Below are 20,301 nucleotides of genomic sequence, written 5' to 3' on the forward strand. Positions count from 1 at the left end.
TGTGACCACTTATAAAGCCAAACTGGGTAGTATCGAGCCTCAGATGGTCAGATAGGAATTTGGTTGGCTCCAGATTAATAGCTTTTTCTATTATTTTGGCTGAAAAAGGCAAACGGGAGATGGTCGATAGTTATCAGGATCATCTTGATTTAAGTTAGGCTTTTTAACAGTGGTAATATGGAGGCTTCTTTCCACATTGATGGAAAAGTTCCTGTTTCCAGCAAGGAGTTAAAAATTTCAGTTAAACTTGCTACTTTTTCAGCAGCTTGAATTATAATTGATGGAGGACAAGGGGCATTTGGTGACGCAGATTTGATGAGAGAAATTACCTGTGGTAATGATAATGCAGAAAGGTTTGAGAGTTTAGGAAGCTCTTTAGTCCGAGGTGACTTAGTTTGAGGTTTTTCATTTTGGGATGGATGTTTATTAAATTTATTAGAAATCTTAGCCACCTTATCTAGGAAAAAGTTAGCCCGGGTTTCGCAGAAGGATTGGCTATTATTTTGGCTGATACTCCTAGGTGGTTAGATTAGATATGACCCTGAATAGTTCTTTAGATGACTTATCTGCGGCCATTATTTTCTGTGTAAAGTAGGATGATTTATCTTTAAATAGGAGGATTTTGTAACTATTAAGGCAGATTTTATATTTCTCCCTTTTCTTTGTGTTTGTATCTATTCCTCCTTAGTCTCTCCTGTTTTCTACATATTTGTTTTTGGAGCCGATGGTTGTCCGTAAACCAAGGGGCAGAAGGAGAAATGTTCCTAGCATTGTTCGAGCTCAGAGATGTGGTAGCCTCTGCAGCTAATTTAATCCATTTAGTATAATTAGAGGGAGCAGTGTTCTAAATTGCTAGAGGGGAAGGGTATAGTGTCCAACAGGATTTTGGTAAAAAATGTCTCCTTCATTTTTATTCCAAACCTATGTATTGGTCTTTTGAAGGTGAGATGGGCCAGGATTAAATATTTAATTAAATTTTATGTCAGATAAGACTGCATGGTGGTCCGACTAGGTTAACGGGATAGGGTTTTTCATAATCAGAGAAGAATTATTTGTGAAGACTCCATCTAGTGTGTGACCAGCTAAATGCGTTGGATGTTTCAATAATTGAGGCAGTCCTAGATCTTCAAGTGTTTCATTTAACTTGCATTTGTCGCTATATTCGATGTTTTCAAGATGGAAGTTAAAATCTCTCAACCTAGTGAAGTAAATATTGGTCAAACCTTCCTCTAGAAGGGCACCAGTGTGTTGAATGAAGGTGACCCTAGGGCCAGGGGCGATAAACTAAATATGCCCCAAAATGATTGCTTATTTGAAAGTTGGACCATGAACTGAAAGGCCTCACATTCTAATGTGGGTACCTATTCAACCATAGCAGGCATATTGTCTGAGTAGTAGGGCGAGACACTCTCCTAGCTTTAGAGGTCTGTCTATATGGTGAAGTGTGGGTGGGGGGGGGCTGCTATTAGGTCAGGACTCGAAGACTGGTTGGCTCTTGTTTCGGTAACCCAGGCTATATCGAACTGATGACCGAAACATGGCTGGAGGATTGCTCGGCGCCGGACTTAGTGGCGGCCTTACCAGATAATTATCTGGCACTCCATTTCAATAGGGGGGGAGCTAAGAAAGGAGGTGGAGTAGCTCTCCTCTATCAGGCACGTCTCCGCGCCGAAAGGTTTCTTTCCGAAACCCTAGGGGGAGCAGAGGTTATGGGGGTAAAGCTCGGGCGGGGGGCGGTATGTGTGGTGTTTTTGGTGGTGTACCGACCGCCTTGGGCGTCCCCTGATTTTCCGGTTCTTTTTACTAGATTGGTTCAGGATCTGCGCTCGAGATATGACAAAATGGTTGTGGTTGGGGACTTCAACTACCATTGGGAAAATCCCCCAAAGAGGGACAAGCACTACAGATCGAGGAGGCTATCTCCTCCTTGGATTTCACCCAACAGGTGAAGGGACCGACACATGAGAAGGGACATATGCTTGATTTAGTCTGGACCACCATGCCAGCCCAGGGTACTACAGAGATCTCGCCTTGTGCCTGGTCCGACCATTTTTTAATAAAGGGCAGAATTTTATTGGGTGGCCATTTGTCCAAGCCTGGGGAAGGTTGGAAAATGGCCCGGAAGTGGAGAAACTTTGATGGGGAAAAAATGGTCTACCTCCTGGAACAGTCTCCTTCAGTAAAGGAGCAGGATGCTAACATTGATGCCCTCTGTGGTCACCTTCAGCATAAACTGGGGAGCGCCATTGATTTGGTGGCACCCCTTCGTAGGGTGAAGAAGGTGGAGAGAGGAGCTGGGGCCCCTTGGTACAATGACTCCCTACGGGATATGAAACGGGAGGTGAGGAAGAAAGAACGGGCATGGCGCAAAGAGTATGACGCCATTGCCAAGAAAGAATACATTTCATCCTTAGCGAATTACAAACTAGCCATCCAAACTAGGAAGGCTGCTTTCTTTGAGGAAAGAATAGTTGCAGCTAGAAATCCACAGAAGGAAATCTTCCGGGTCCTGGCGGAGCTCAGGATAAATAAAGAGCAAAGTACTGAGTTCACCCAGGAGGATTGCCAGAGGTTTCAGGATTTCTTCGTGAATAAGATCTCCGATATTCTGGGAGAAATTGCTGCAACTACACCCCTCGAATGTCCTGACCCACCGGACCTCACTGTCCCGCCAGATATTTCACCACTAGTTGAGTTCTCCCCAATTTCAAAACAAGAATTATTTACGATCACGGACCGAGTCAAATCGGGTTCCCTGATGGATCCATGCCCTCCTGAGGTGTTCAAGTTGGCATTGCCAGGAATTGAGGATGAGGTTTTGCATTTGCTGAACACCTCCCTTCACACAGGACAGGTCCCTCTAGCTTTTAAAGAGGCTCGCCTGATTCCTCTTCTAAAAAAACCCGGATCGGACACGAAGTGTTTGAAGAACTTTCGACCCATCTCCCAGTTGCCTTTCCTGGCTAAGGTGATTGAGCAGCATGTGTTAACATTTCTCCTAGGTCATCTAGAGAGCAACAACCTGCTGGAGTCCAATCAGGCAGGGTTCCGTGCTAACCATAGCACGGAATTAGTCATGCTATCAATCCTGGATGAATTGAGAACTCGGGTTGATGTAAAAACACCGAGCGCCCTGGTACTACTGGATCTCTCCGCGGCTTTTGATACCGTGTGTCATGAACAGCTTTTGTCGCGGTTGAGATCTTTTGGTATCAGGGGTACAGCACATGCATGGCTTACATCATTCCTGCAGGGCAGGACACAAAGAGTACAGTTGGGGGACTTACTTTCCACCTCTGCTCCCATCACCTGCGGGGTTCCACAGGGATCTGCCCTGTCACCCCTACTCTTTAATATTTACCTGCAGCCATTAATCGCACTCCTGAATAGGATGGACTGCCTAGTATACAACTACGCCGATGATACCCAGATAATCATCCGGCTGGATGATGGCCCGGGAGCGTCCACCAGGTTACAGGACATACTCAAAGCCACGGTTAACTGGATGTCCGAGAACTCCTTAAAAATCAACCCGGACAAGACGGAAGTGTTGCCCATTTCCATCTCGGGCAACCCCTGGAGCGAGAAATTTTGGCCTGTGGAGCTGGGTGTGCCACCGAAACCGGCGACTGCAGTCAAAAGTCTGGGCCTATATGTGGATGACAAACTATCCATGAAAAAACAAGTCACTACGGTAGTGGGTACTTGTATAGGCCTGATACGACATTTAAGGAAGATCTCTGCATTACTCTTTCTCTACTTTGAGACACGTGGTCTCAGCCACAATCCTGGCTAGGCTGGACTACGGGAACTCCCTGTATATAGGTTTACCCCAGCGGTTGCTGGATAAACTACAGGGGGTTATGAATGATGCAGCCAGGTTGATCTATAAGAAACCCAGGACTGTCCACTCTTCCCCCCTGATGCAGGAGCTACATTGGCTCCCGATTCGGCAGAGGGTTGTATTTAAAGGATTGTGCATCGTACACAAGGCGCTGTATGGTAAAGCACCAAGATATTTGAAATCCCGCCTACTCCCATATATACCGGGCAGGACTTTGCGCTCGTCGGACGCTACCCTCTTGTCCCAATCCCGTTTCAAACTGGCCACGGTGGGGGGACGTGCCTTCTCCAACACACTCCCAGCTTTGTGGAACAAACTGGCCCCAGAACTTAGGAAGGAATGCAATTTGCTATCCTTCAGGAAAAAGTTAAAAACTGTACTTTTTAAGCAAGCATGGAGCAGACCCTAGGCGCACTGCTGGGATCAAGTGAATGCCATACCTCACTACGTAATCTGGACAAACAGCGCTTAGAGACCCCGGTGGTTATAACGCGCTATATAAGTTAAATAAATAAATAAATAAATTTTCCCTAAATTCAAAATGGTGTTTGATGAGGGATCTACCGTTTATCACTGCGCATTTAATTAAATTGGAATTGGAGAAGGGAGGGGGTGTGCTACTATTCCTTATTGACGTGCTACATGGGACTTACTTTGTTATTCAGTCCCAAAAGCGCCTTTCTAGAATAGATCAGCCGTGGGGGTTGAAATATGCCAGGCGAGCTTGCCTTTGGCGTGCCTTCGGCTTGGAGGCGCTAGGAAAATCATTAAATCCCCTCGAGGATCGGTGGGCTTAGCCTCGAAAGTCCGTGTTTGCAGAGTGCAAAGGAAAATAGGTAAGGAGAACTTAAATGTGCAAAACCATGGTCCAGCAACCCCAGTTGTCTCTCCCCAGGCTCCCCTGGGAGGGACAACTACTGATAAATTAAGCATAAGTCTAAATAAAAGGGATAACCGTAAAACATAAGCACATTAAAATGGGTAATTCACCCTTTAAAGATGGCGCCCAGTGTCAAGGAGTGCATCAGAGTGCGGAAATACAAGGAAATAAAATGGACTTGTAGCAATGCTCTCCCATCGAGCTCATTTGAAGCAGGAGGGAGTACATTCTGATGCCAAGCAAGGTCTAGGACTTGGGGCACACCTATTGGGGTCATGACTCAATCCATTAGAGGCTAGTTTTAGGGCTGTGCTGATCTGCTGGGTAGTTGCAGGGAGGCCTCTGGAAGCTTGTTGTGTCTCTGTACCTCAAACAGGTCAGCCAAGTAACCCTTGGAATCACTGCTGGGGATCCAGGGTCCAAGGCAAGCCGGTCCAGTCTTCGTCTGAATCTTCTAAAGGTCCAGGAGTGTTCTGATTAGAGGTTCTGCAGGTGCCATTCTTATACCCAGTGTCAGCCTCTGGGTGGGTGCCTTTGTCTAACCTTACTCCCCCCTCCTGGGTTTGGCTCCAATATAACTGGGCATAAAGGGCAGACAGGCCTAGGTGTGAGCTGCATTTGTCAGTGACCGGGCAGGCATCCCTTAGATGTCAGGAAGAGGGGTGGGCACAGCCTTGAGGCTACACTTTGAAGTTCAAGAAGAGCTGAGTACAAACCCCTAGACATAATGCTCCGGAGAGGAACACCCTCCCTCAGACTGAAGCTCCTTGTGTCCTCATGTCTGAAAGGAATACACAACACACCACAGGAGAGTCATTCACAGCTATGTGACCCTGTACAAAGGCAAAAGGCACATTTGATTTAAGCAAAAAAATGCAAACTTTCTAAACGTGGCATTTTGTGAATAGTAATTTAAATCCAACTTTACCATTAAAGACTATTTTAAAGTACAATTCAAATGAGTGGAAGAAGCATTTCTGTATTGTTCCCAAACTGAAGTTACTACTTATTTAGTGTAATAAGGTAATCTGGTGTTAGCCTATGTGAGAGATAGCCTTGCTGCATCGCTTGCTAAATTGAAAAAATCCTCTGAGTTTTCCACTGTCAAGACATGTGAAACGTAAACACACATCCTACTTTTTAAACACCATTCACCCTTCCTCATTAGATGTTGGTGCCTACTGTAGGTGTAACTTATAAGTATTAAAAAGGATGGTTTAGGCCTGGCAAAAGATTTATTTTGCCAGTTCGAAATGACAGTTTAAAACTGTATTATAGGTGCTATTGAGAAGCCTGAGGCAAGTTTTACAGTGCTGCTTTATTGGGTGGCACAAGGGGTGTGCCAGCCCATTTATAGCATTTACTTTACAGCCCTGAGTACATGTAGTACCATTTACTAGGGGCTTATAAGTAAATTTAATATGCCAGTTAGCTGGGGTAAAGGCACAGCGTCCTAATGCCACAAAAACGGGTAGTGAAGGAAAAAAGTCTGGGGTAAGTACCTCACCAAGGATGTCGGGTCTAACAGTAACTATTTACATAGGTATTTTACTCATTGCCTGGTGTAAAGGCTATTGTAAATAAAAATTAATAATTTGCAGCGATAGGAATTAATGAACCTGTTTTCTTTCAGGTTCGCAAAGTGGTTCTGGACACAATGAAAAATATTCATCCCATCTATAACATTAAGGTGAGAAGTTTTATAACGCAGCCCATTTCTATCTTGGATAGGTAATGTAAGGTTACGTCTACTTATTTATGATCTTGCTTTTGTCTTCATGTATTGCACATTGGGCAAGGTATGCCAGATACATGGGAAGGTATGGGTTCCAATCTTGTATACCTTGTGCTAGACTTATAAATGCAGCCTTGTAACCTCAGCGCCTTGAGACCCTCACGGGTGAGTAGTTGCGCTTCACCAACCCTGATTGATTTAACCAGCATTGGCGAAACCAGTAAGTCTGGCTTTAGCAAGTTAGTGCAATTAATGTATTTTCTTTATTGCAAGCATATGCCACAACAATAAATCAAGCAAATTAAAATGAAACACACCGTGTAAACATGTTGGCTGTATATTTGCAGTCACATTTATAAATTAGAAAATAGTGCATATCATTTAAGTAGTTTGTTATGGTTGCTTCCTAGCTTGAAGGTGTACTTGGAACTGTGTAGATAGCCCAGTTTGAATGCACATCACAGGAAAGTGATAGTTATTGATGCAAACAAAGGGTACTATTGGCTTTGAATTACTGTTAATCTGATGATACTGTATAAACATGCAAGGATGATGATAAAAGAGATAAAGAATGGAAAGGAAAAAGCATTAGCAAAGTGAAGTATCGGTCCACCACCCCTGGCACTGAACCACTCTTATTTTGCTGTGGATGTGCACCTGTGATCAGCAAAAAATGTAGTGACTCAGTATAAGAGAGCCAATGACTTGAATGGGTGGACCCACTTACCTATGCTGTGTGGGCAAAATCACAACGTGATTGACAATTACACTTGCCAATTGATGAAGAGGGCTCGCCCAAAGACCGTGAGCATATGTATATATGTATGTACTTTTCATGTATAAATATTTTTGACTATATGAGACAACAGGTAAAGTTGTCCCCATTCCAGAAATCATAAGGAGTGACTGTGTCCTCACGATATTTTTTGTTGTATTGCATTTTAAGTTAAATCATTTTCCTGTAGAAGTTATCTTGCATTTAGTGCAATCCATGCTTGATGTTGATATAACTAAAATCCTTTACTTTAGCAAGACATTTGCAATAAAAATGTGAAAAGTGCTTAACAGTCTGAAGTGCATTATGTAGAATTAGTAACGGTTTGGCGAGTGCAGTATTACAAGTAAAATTTGTGGGGAAGCTAGGTTACAAATAATATTGATTAAATTAGGGCACTAAAGGCATAGGGAAAGTAAAGATGAGTTTAATAGAAATTATACGAGGAGACTCCACAGTAGTGTCTGCATGTTCTTATGCTGATTTCTTTATAAGGTCCTGGGGGTTCCATTGTGGAGACTTGAGGTGGTTCTAAGGTAGAAAGTTGGAAGTGGCAACAGAACTGTATGTAGCTCCCTGGGGGTGTTTCTGTGTTGCCCATTAAATAGTTCAACTAAGTTTGTCTTGCTGTTTGTAAATTAAATGTGCTAATTAAGTGCATACCAGTTTTACAATGTTTACGGGAAAGAGCTGGTTGGCAACCAGGATGGGGTGTCCAAGATGGAGCACTTGAGTTTCTGACTTAAACTCTCTCAAAACCTCTATGAATCGAGTGGTATGGTTAGCTATATTTGAGGGAGCGATTCTTAGGCATTTGAAACCACCGAACATGCATCTTGAGGGTTTTACAGGTGACCATATACCTATGGTGGTATATAGAACTATAACCTTTGAGTTTAAGAGTAGAAAGTCTGTGGTAACATTGTATCTGGCTGATAAGAAACCTTCCATTCTTGGTTGGATAGATAAAAGCTTTAGATATTACTTTGGAATAAGTTAGTATGGACCAAGTCTTCGCTATGAACATCAGGTTTTTTTGGTGAGCGACTAGGGAGACGTTTCCAAATATATTTTCCAGGAAGGTTGGCAAACGGGAAGGGTTCCATCATAAAATATTATTTAAGGATGGTTCCACACCTGTGTTGCATAAAGTGCATAACGTTCCACTTGGTGTCAGGGAAGAAATCATCACAGAGCTCGGAAATTTGTTAGGGATGGCTCAATTTAGAAAGTCAAAGATACGGACTGACTCGATCCTTTGGTCATAGCCCAATGAGGAAATGATAGTGTATGCATCGATTTGAGAGATTTGAATAATCCCATACTAACTGACAGTATGCCTCTGCCCAAGACCAGATGCTGACCATTAGCAAAGTTGTTAAGTGGTTTTCCACATTCAACCTCTGCATCACCAGATCCTGTCTTATCCTGACAGCAAGTGGTTGACTCGTTCTTAATACCCTATGAGTGTTTCCAGTTTATACAGATGCCATTTGAATGGGCATCAGCTGCTGCCGAGTTCCAGCAATTAATGTGCCTACTTTGTAAGGATCACGATGGTGTCATTTTGTTTATTTTTTGCAAGACACCATGTTGGTCATAGGAGGGAACACATGGGAGCATGCCAGTTTCTAAGGAAGGTTTTGAGTGTGTTGAATGAAAAGGGTCTGACTGCCGAATTTAAGAAGTGCTAAATTGCTGTGACTTATGTAGCATGTGAAATGAGAGAGGGAGGTATGTCACCAAAGAAAAGAGCGCATGTAGTAGCAATTATAAATGTTCTGCCAGCCACATCTACTATTGATATTAGTATTTTCCTGGAATTTACAGAATGTTTCTTCCAAAACCTTTTAACTTTAGACAACTGGTAAAGAATTGAGAAAGTTATGAGTGGAACAAAAGTCTAAAAAAATGTTTTGAGAGCATCAAAAATGCTTTCGCTCCTGGTTCAAGGAGTGCCATTACTACGTATGCCAGCGGGAAGGATTTAGACGTTGGGTTGTCCCAAATAGAGAAGGATGGGAATGAAGATACTATGTCCTTTGCCTCACGCTCCTCTTGCCCATTAGAAGAAAGGTTTTCTTTGATAATGAAATGTTATGTTGTGTGTGTGGGGAATGAAGACATTCTGAGGGTTCTGAATTTCTTATTTGCCCTGATCATAAGCTCCTCGGAAAGATCCTTACAACTATTGGTAGGCAAAAGGCTACCCCTCGCATAGCCAGAATGTCTCTGAAGCTATTAGATTTCAATTATAGAGTTCAAAATGTGCCTAGAGTCAAAAACAAATTTCTGGATTACCTTAGCAGATTTCCCCTTGACTTATTACGACAACTTTCTTCAGTTATTTGGGATGGTTTTCTGTAACCCTCAAGACAAATGACAGCGCTGAGGCTAGTACTAAGGTCCAATGGATGGAAGGGATATAGCAGTGACCCGATTTTGATCAAAGTACGTGGAAGTGTGTTGGGCTCATGGAGCATGTGATGATTTTGGGAAGTCAATGATGAATTGTCTGAGATTTGAGATATATTCCTACGGAGAAGTTTAAGGGTTATTCCCCCTGTGTGTTTGAGGAGCAAGGTTTTTGAGAGCAATAATGAAGGTCACCTCAGAATTGTAATGAACAAAACAAGAGTCAAGTTGTTATATTGGTGACCAGGAATGGTTGTGGCATGAGGAATATAGTCAGCCTGATAAAACGAAAAAGTTGTAAATGTTCTCCACCCCTGAAGGTTGTGCAGTTATTGACAAAGTCTGCTGTGCTGAGTGACCGGAAAAACTTGGCATCTCTGCCAAAGAGAACTGCAAATTCTTATAGATGGATGTTGAATGAGGACACAAATTATGTTAAAGAATTGAGTGCATGTTCCAGCGGACACCAGTAATGGGTGAATGAAGGAATGGGTGGAGCAGAACAATTGCCATCCGCCTTGGAGTCCACCTCTTCTTCCTTAAAAATGCCCGTGCTTGTGGAGATCCTTGGTAAACGACAGTTCGCAACTAAAACGGGAAGAACTGTTATTTAGTGGGGTGTGTGAAGTCTCCAATATTTCTTAAATCCTGAACGTCGTTAATTCCTTAAATATTTTCTGTTCTCCTTGTTATGTTTTATTTTCATATTTTTTAGATTGTTTTTGATTATTAAAGTGTAAAGGAATGAGCAGCATCTGCATGTTCTCGTGCTGGGCTTCTTATGAGGTCACAGTGATTCCATTGTGAAGCCTTGGGGAGGTTCTGAGGTGAATAGTTGGCATTGGCAGCAGTACTGTATGCTGCTCCATAGGGTTGTTGCTGAGTTGTGCAATAAATAGCTAAATCAGATGTGTCTTGTGTGCTACATCCATTCCCCCAAAATTAATAGAGGGATGGACTCGAACTGCCTGCCAAAAAATGCTAAACCACTAAGTTTTATTTTGAGCAGTTAGATTCACCTACTTTCTTAAATTCTTTACTCTTTTTTTTCTTTTTTTTTCTATATGCAAAACCTTTAATACATACTATTTGTTTAATCAAAATACAAATCCACCCAAAAAATTCAAATGGATGTGTGTTTTAAAGACATACTACATTCCTGATTCCATGCCAGCTGCTCCCTATACCAAGTATATACAAACGGCTTCTGTCACTTGTTCTGATTGTTAGAGTTTTGAAGGAAATACATTGGGTTTGCAGCTATAACCTTATAGCTTGTTTGCTTTTTGACTTGATGCATAATTCAATTAGATCCTAGTAGAATTCTTAATCTTATTTTTTGTTACATGATTCTATAAAAAAGTTAACCTTTTACCGAAGGGTTGTTTCTGTGAATGTAAATCGTTGCATTGAACATTCTAGGCAGGAATGTGGAATTCCTATAGCCCGATGGCCAGGACACATTGTTTGGGGTCAAGGGCACCAAGTTTTCATGTGTATTTTGTCCTTGGGACAAGTAGGCCCAACCCCCTGCAGCACAAACCCTTTGGCTGCCAGTTTGCAGTACCACATTATGGATCGGGGAAGGGCATTGTCAGCAGTTAAGGTAATATTTATGTCCATATGTTATTTCTGTTACAACTTGTATTTATGATTCATTAATTGAAAGCCTTTATTATTAGGGTGAGCGCTCTAAGTAAAGGTTGTAAGTTCTGACTGCACTACTTGCAGTGGTTCCAGTAAAAAAATGTGTACACACGTTTTCAAAGTTTAGCAGTTTGGGGCTATGTATAATGTTCCCAAAATGCTCTCTGATTTGAAGCAAATTTTTGCAGAAGCTTGAAAGCAAAATTGATGATTCTTTGCTGTCAAAATAAAGTTTTCATTAAAAAATGAAAGCAGGAAAAAAAACATTTTTCTAAACTACTGTAAAACATCAGGTACCATTTCTTTGCAGCATCATTTAGTAACGTGTTGATGCATGCTTATATTTCCCAAAAATATTAATAATGGAAAATCAGTGTAACCAGTTTCAATAAGATTGAGAAACAAAAATAAGCAAGCATTGGCAAAGCCAGTAGGTCTGAAATTGGCAGTCAGCATCATAGTTTTGTCAATGTGTGACCTTGTTTTGGCATGGTTTTTTTAAAACCTTATTGGTATGGGAGTTGCCGGGCCCTCACCATTATATCAAACATTGGCAAAAGCAAACATTGTTTTTTGGTCTCAAAAAGCACACACTGCCACTGTAGTTACTGGCACTGAACAAAACTACTTTGTGTGCCGATATGCTCCTTGTAAAAAAGCAGAATGCTCACAGTAAAGCCAGCCGATACAGAGAGACAGAATTTTAATAAACACAAAAGGTCACAGTCAACGTCAGGCCAAATTAGGGGCCCAGTTATTAAAGAAAGTCTCAAAAGTGCACCCATGTTATGTCTGTGCATTAAGTGCAGCTATACAGCTTTCACGAATTCCCAAGAATTTACAGAAGTAGGACAAGAAATATACACCTTGAAAATATCTATGATCTGCATTTTAGCATGAGCAAATATGCATGTGTAGATTGCGAAAATCTGAGTGTTTGCAAGTTCACTTTCCCTTCAACCACTTTTTTCCCCATCTCTAGAAGAAGGTTTACGTCTGCTATTGTCTGGAGTAAATTTCCAACATTTCTCAAAAGGGCATTCTAACCCTGGAACTATTGCTTACCACGACCTTCAGCCCCCAGTATGTAGATCTGCGGAAACGTGGCCACATAAGGGGATTTCAAGTATTCAAACACTACTAATGTATGAGCCCAGGCATAATCAGAGAGGCTATATCAGAGCTCTTATATAATGAGGTTGCTGCCATAATTTGTCGCTGCACTACATGGCACCAAAGGATCAAGTGGATTTTGTTACAGGACAAGTAGATTTATGAAGCAACCTGCCCCATGGACAAGTAGATATTTTATTAAATTCCACACCCCTGCTCTAGGTGTTCTTCCAAAATGAAAGAATTTTATAAAGCTGGGATACTGTTAATTGCTTCGCTAGACAGACCCGTAGCCATTTGGCATTCTCAAATGTGGAAGAAGTTATCAGCTATGAAAACTTTCATATGCTCCATATTGCAGGCCTGAGCAGTCTATCCATGCTAATGATGCAGAATTTCTTGTGGTGTTGCATTATTAGAGGGCAGTTTGGCAAAGAGCTATAAATCTACGGTCCAGCCATCAAAAATATCTTGTCACGTTTAGGCATCTTTAGCACTATTGGGCCTTCACAATGCCAAAGCTTGTGATGCATCTACAATGTGACATTGAAATTGCTTTGAATGTTCAACCATTTATTATGAAAAGTGTCTTGAACCTAAATCTTTATTCAACAGATAACCGGTTTTACTTGATTTTTAAAGTGGAAATGTTAACCTGTTTCGTGTACTATTTTATCAGTCGCTTTTTAATTTACCTATAGATTTATACATTATATAGCTGCTAGTCAGGTTATATGTACAAACCACTGGAAAGACACAATTATAGATGTGGTCCCTGATTGATTTGCAAAAGACCCTTCTCTGAAGCAAGGGCCCGGCTTTTATGAGCTTTCAATTGTTTAATTTTATTATTCGTCTTTTTCCTATTGACAAACCTGCTTGGGCACCGGAGTGCTATATGGTTGGAAGGGACAAAAGGTTACACACTATGCATTTCAGTAATGCCATTGTACTTCCAGGAACCCTTAACAATATTTTGCATGTGGTCTACTAGTAGCTTGTACAATTCACATATGGCCAGCACACTCATTCTGACATATTCATTAGTAATGGTAATTGAAGACCTAACCCTCCTGGCTCGCACTACTCCTGCTTCACTCTCTTACACTCGCTCACTGCTGTGGGTCATGTTCATCACACAGTACTATACTAGCCTCAAGCAACAGACCACTCATCACAAACTGAACAGGCATGGATTAACTAAATCAATCAATACTTGTAAAGTGCGGCTTATCGCCCTTAAGGGTATCCAGACACTGAGTTTCTGGGCTTAGTTGAAAAGCCAGGTCCTGATTCTCTTCCTGAAGTCGGTCAGCGAGGGTTAGGGCAAAACGGACTGGGGGCTAGAAGCAGCAGCAGGGAGAACAGGAGTGAGGACCTGCTCCCTAAAGAGATCTGCCTTGTGATGCTGGCCAATAGAGTACTCTAATTTAGTCTAGTACCGCACGTCCCAACAAATTACTTACTATGACCACTTCATGATCTCTTACAATGTCAATCAGATTTGGGATGATGGAACCAGTCATTCCTGCAGATCTCTCTGCCATATCTCTCCAGTGTTATCCTGCTCAGGACCGAAGACTTTAACCCCTTCTGTGCCACGCCCTTTCCCCCTCCTGTGCCGGGCGTTTTATTAGAGGGTGGGGTTCATGACGAGATAGTCTCGTCATGGGCACAGCGCGACCGTGCTCCATGACGAGACTATCTCGTCATGGGCACTGAAGAGGTTAAATAAAATATCTCAGAATGGACAACCCAGTTCAGTACTCTGCTGAATGGACTATGCTCGTAAAAAATGCCATCAAGGGACATGCAGAGCTGCTCAAAACTGACAATTTACTGAAAACCATAACCTGCATGTCTCCCTCAGACTTTTTCATACAACACACTACTAAGCTCTGCGTTCCATACATCTGATCCACATAGGATCAAAAACTGCAACACGCTTCCAACGACACAACCTACATGTTGTAGCATATTGCGCATGCAGGCAAGCGCTTCATTGTCTCACATAAGGTTAGTAAGCGCTATAGAAATGTTGAAACACACCTGTTTTACCAGCTATAATTGGAAGCATTTAGAATTGTTCCATTGTGTTGAGAGACTTCTGCAGGTGGCCAATAAAGTGTTTTTAATTTATGTATTCTGCCTGATTAACCAAGTGACCTGTTTAAAGCAAAGAATAGATGTCTCATATACGTCGGTAATTGTAGCATACTGTTTGCTATCTTGTATTAATTTTGGACTAGTGATACTTCATATTAAAGTTATTATTGCAGCCGTTAATAAAAAGGATTATGGATGTAGAGAAGTGTTATGAACCCTCAAATATTCTTGGTCTTGTAGTGATTATAGCTGATATTTTTGTGCAGTGTTATTGTGCTTCCTCTTGGACGTAGGTCATGGACTCCAAGCAAGCGTTGTACTTTTTCAGAAGGATGCCATTTCTGAGGTGCCCATGCTCTGTATTTGTAAGGGATGGTCAAGCAGCATGCTTCTCTCCAACAGCGCTGTAATTTAAGTAGGCTACATCGCTGTGAAATGTGCCACTTAAAAGAATCCCACAGAAGTACAAATGGGTATGCCTACTTAAGAATGCAGATGAAGTGTACACAACTATCAACGTTTTAGACAAAAGTTTGATGCAGCCATTGTGCCTCTTAAGTAAGACATCTAGAGCACTACTGATTACCACAAGGAGAATAGTCACTACGAATTTGTGCAGGTGACAATATTTCATGGATCCGTTGTTGCTCCTATGAACACAAAGCCAGGCATTTGATACTTTAATTATGAAAAGGTTATGGCTCAGGTTCTTCTGAAACTCATACAGAGGTTATACTCTCAAAATTGGATGCTGGTCAGTTAGCTAATTTTCAGGACGTTAGCAGTGTTTGTATTTAACAAGGCTCTGCGTCAGTGTTGTACCGTCAAAACTGGAAGATGTGAGTATGTTGTACTGGACCTGATGCTCAAAGTTTACTGCTATCAACACAGTCCTTCAAGAGTCACAGTCAGTGTAGTCTGAGGAAGCGCCACCCAAGGCGACACAGGCTATATTTTATTTTTATTTATTTTAATGTATTTATTATTTTTATTTTAATGTGACACAGGCGGTATTTTCTGGTTGATGTTGGATGGTTATCGTTATTGTAAAAGATTTTGTAGTTGGAACTGTGGCTGTTCTACCGGTAAAGGGTTTAGTAAGACTCGTGAGGTAGATCAGTGAAGGAATTACCGGTGTGCTGGAAGGGTCAGGACTGATTGGAGCCAAGGTCACGGGAGCAGAGAACGGAGGTAAAACAGGTGGGAGGCAGGAAAGCACAGGCAAAACATGGAACACTGAGAATACACCCAAGAGCTCTGCTTACTAAGGGAAAACATATGTGAAGCATTGGAGGAAGAGATAGCTTCTTTTAGAGAGGACTTGGGTTTGGAGCAAGCACATGTGGGCTCTGGTGACTAAGCATGAGTGGAGAATGACACCCTGCTCTCTCGCACTGAACAAGGAGGACTGTATTCATATACAGGGTTGCCATCATCTCTATGTGGCCAACTCAGTACCGCACATTGACTTATCTTTGCCTGCCACAGTCAGTCTTTCTTCCACCCTGGGCTCTGGCACAGACTCCTGCACGCTACTTCTTCATTTACACCTTGCAGAATATGATCAGCTTTCAACAGCAAGCTTGTCCTCCTCCGACCCATCAGTCCATCCAACCTCCTGTGGAAGTAGTTCAACGAGGTTAGTAGCTTGATCTACTTGAAGCATTGTTAAACCAGATTAACAAAACCCTTGTGTAAATTTTAGGGAACCTACAAATTGTAAAAAAAACAACTATTTACTCTGCTGACTGACCTAGGTAGTTTTGAAAAGATCACGAGAGGTAATTGAATGCAAAATAATCTAGGTCAGGCGAAGTGTCTCGCACATCCAAAAACATGTACCTCACAAGATCAGTATCTCGCATCAGGACAACTGCAGTTGTGTTAGAAATCATTTTTGGGGTGTCGATCACTTGTTGATGTGGCCTCGGTAAACCAAAAGCCTTCTGTTTGTTACCGCACAATTCCTGCACGTCTCTGGGAAAGTCTATATACAGTTTCAATATAAACTGTGCCTTTGTGAGAGACGTTAAGGTTTTTTTTGTAACCAGGTAGCAAACTAAATTAACCATGACAAAATATGTTGAATAAATGCTATGATGCAGAAAACCCATTCTTATTTAATGGCAACTGGCCCTTAGAATATTGTACAACAGTAGATACATGAAGATAAAGGCAAAAATGGGTAGCATGTTTTTCTTTTTTTGTGTACAGACTGAATATACTGAAGAAAATATTTGTTCTTGTAAAATATCTCGACCACTGCTCATATGATCAAACTTAGTAACAGCTTTAACTGTGATGTTGTAATTTCCTGTAGTCTATCTAGTATGTCTGCATGATCAGGTACCAGCTGCTGTAATTGTATCCATGTTGGAGTTCGTAAAAAACAAACGTTTCTATTTCCTTTGTATTGGGAAATGCCTAACACAAGTGAGTTCCTATTTATTCCGCACCTCAATGCTAAAAAGTGATCAACCTTTGTGTATAACAAGTTGCCACAAATAGTGTGCCATGTCTGTATAATGCATTTACAAAAGGAATGCTCCTTTATGGTAACTTATTTCACTATTTTCTGTTTAGCACATTACCATTCACAATAATTGTAGGAAAGTGCCCCTCTTTAGGTCTCCATTGGGCAGTGCTGTATCTACTGTATGGGCCTTCACCACACCCATCCGTTTTCATTGGTGCCTTTTGAAATTCCTTTGATTTCGTTGGTGAATAGTTAACATTTGTCCCTCCTCTTGATGTTTTTGTCACGGCCTGGAGACTGGCCCCATTACATGGATTACTTCACTTTTGGCCATATATGTGAGTTATGGCACACTACTTTTTTTTTTGCCTTTGCTTGTTTGGCTTTCCGAATTTACTCAGCCGAGGGCTGCAAATTATGCCCTTATCTTGTTTTCCACTGGTATTGGTTTCACAAGCGCTTTTTCAACCAGAGGCTCTGTTTTTCATCTTAACACGTTTTTGTTTTACTAGCTCAAATGTCCAAACCTTAACGCGCTTTCAACTTTTGATGCGTTCTTGTAGGTTTCTATCGTAGGTTAAATAAATCCTATATCAAGGAATGCCTCCTCGTGCTCTCTGAACACGCAAGTAATGTGAGGTTACTTAACAATATATCCTGCTAGTAAACAATATATCCTGCAAGTAGCCAATACAACACCACCTCAGCACCAGTCAGCGTTACTCAGCATCACCCCCAACACCAGCACAGCACCAGCACCAGCACAGCACCACCCCCAACACCAGCACCACCCCCAACACCAGCACAGCACCACCTCAACACCAGCACAGCACCACCTCAACACCAGCACAGCATTACTTAGCCCCAGTGCAGCATCCCCTCAGCCCCAATGCAGCACCACCTCTGCACCAGTGCAGCACCACCAGCGCAACACTATCTTAGCATAAGTGCTGCACCACCACCTCAGCATCAGTGCAACACCGCCAGGGCATTTATGAGCACCAGCTCAGCATCTTCTCATTATCACTCAATACCACCACAGTGCCACCTCAGACTCGGCACACGACCACCTCCCTATCAGTGCACTACCACCAGTGCAGCACCAACTCCGCACTAGTGCAGCCCCACCAGAGCATCAGCGGAGCACAACCTCAGCAGCCACTCAGCACCAACACAGCCCTACTTCAGCATTAGTGCAACACCAGTGCAGTATCACCTCGGCACCAGCGCAGCACCAACTCAGCATCACCTCAGCACCACCTTAATATCACTCCGCACCAGTGCAGCACAGCATCAGGGCAGCACCACCTCAGCGTCCGTGCATCACTTCAGCACAGCACCAGCTCAGCACCACCTGAGCACCAGCTCAGCACCACCCCCACCTGTGCACCACTCGGCACCCCCACCTGTGCACCACTCGGCACCCCCACCTGTGCACCACTCGGCACCCCCACCTGTGCACCACTCGGCACCCCCACCTGTGCACCACTCGGCACCCCCACCTGTGCACCACTCGGCACCCCCACCTGTGCACCACTCGGCACCCCCACCTGTGCACCACTCGGCACCCCCACCTGTGCACCACTCGGCACCCCCACCTGTGCACCACTCGGCACCCCCACCTGTGCACCACTCGGCACCCCCACCTGTGCACCACTCGGCACCCCCACCTGCGCACCACTCGGCACCCCCACCTGCGCATCACTCGGCACCCCCACCTGCGCATCACTCGGCACCCCCACCTGCGCATCACTCGGCACCCCCACCTGCGCATCACTCGGCACCCCCACCTGCGCATCACTCGGCACCCCCACCTGCGCATCACTCGGCACCCCCACCTCTGCATCACTCAAGTCAAGTTCAATACAAGTTTATTTAGACCAATGGTCCTCAAACGTTTTAAAAACTACATTAATAAAACTTCTAAAATCACAGTTCATTATTTAAACCTCATAGAAAATTCATATAATACACTCCGCTTTTCTTTCACATTTCATATAACATAGGCCACATAAAACTATAAAATAAACATTTCAGTTCTAATCACATTTGAGAAATTCTTTAACTTTTTGAATGAAGTTCCCCATGGCACAAGCTATGTCTAAATTACTCATTTCTCTTTGAAGGTTTACTGCTTGAACCCTGTTTTTAATATCGTACTTTTTAGAAATCTCACATAAAGACTCTTTGTATAGCTAAAACCTTCTGACAATCCAATAATATGTGTGAAATGTCACATGTCATTCCCAAAGTTCAGGTGCATTTTCTCTTACTGTCTATCATAGATCTTTTTACCCCATTATTCGCATAGCATGGGTTAACCCCAAATCTTAACCTTAGCAATTCTCTTCTTAACCGACAGCTAGGTAGCCTATAAGGGAACTGTTGTTCATTTTGCCACGCAGAAGCCATGAAACATACAGAGCTTTTCCTCAAGAGGTAATCTTGGTCCTGTGCTCGAAAGAATTCCTTTCCCAGGGCCCTAAGTTCCCTCTTGTCGATCTAGATTTGGAGAGTCTGGGGGCGCAGCTTAACATTCATCATGCAACACTCTTTAGTGATGGCAACTCTGATCCCTTTTGCCCACGTTAGCTCACTCTTTAAAATCTTGTTTCTGCAGCAGTGCAAGATTTTAATATCTTCTCCCGTTCCCAGGCGCTGCCAGAATCGTACTATGGCCATACAAGCTGTTATACCCCATGAGGTGGTTCCCAATACTAGTCTCACTGCCTGGACCAATGACGACTTGGGCAATGAAAATAGATTTTTCAGAGTTTTCCCTCCTCAACGTCCCATCCGTTTTTGCCACTCAAATAAAGCAATTCTGCACCATACAAAAATTGTGGTGGTACCATTGCTGAGTAAGCTTTGAGGGCTGGTCTGTCAGACATTCCGCCATAAGCATCGTTGAATCTTTTTAATCCACTGACCGATGCTGATGACCTCAGCTTTAGTGCATCGAGGCGAGTGTGCCATTGCAGACTTCTCTCGAACCACATCCCCAGGTACCTTTTCCAACTTCTCGGAGCCCAGAAACCAAGTGAACCCTATTTTCATTCAACCAAAACATAAGATCTTTGTCTTATCCATAGTGAGAACGAGTTTTTTAAAACGACAGTATTCATTGAACCGGTTTAGCTTTCTTTGCAGACCAATCTCTGTTTGATCCATAATTACAAGATCGTCCGCATATAGTAGGCATGAGATATGTTTCCCGTCTTGCTTTGGGCTTGCCCCACTTACATTGCCTAGGGTTGAAGGCAAATCTGCAATGAACAAGGAAAAAAGCAAGGGGGCCAATACGCACCCC

General features: G+C 42.8%; 1 protein-coding gene across 1 annotated transcript in view; it reads left to right on the forward strand.

The window, feature by feature from the left end:
- Positions 1-20,301, forward strand: part of KRR1 (KRR1 small subunit processome component) — a 113,771-nt gene that overhangs the window by 54,387 nt on the left and 39,083 nt on the right. The window contains exon 6 of the mRNA XM_085653481.1: positions 6,358-6,414. Coding sequence (XP_085509607.1) covers positions 6,358-6,414 — 57 coding nt within the window. The remainder of the gene's footprint in view (positions 1-6,357; positions 6,415-20,301) is intronic.

The sequence above is a fragment of the Triturus cristatus genome, chromosome 4_1, assembly GCF_964204655.1.
Source record: "Triturus cristatus chromosome 4_1, aTriCri1.1, whole genome shotgun sequence".
Taxonomy (NCBI): domain Eukaryota; kingdom Metazoa; phylum Chordata; class Amphibia; order Caudata; family Salamandridae; genus Triturus; species Triturus cristatus.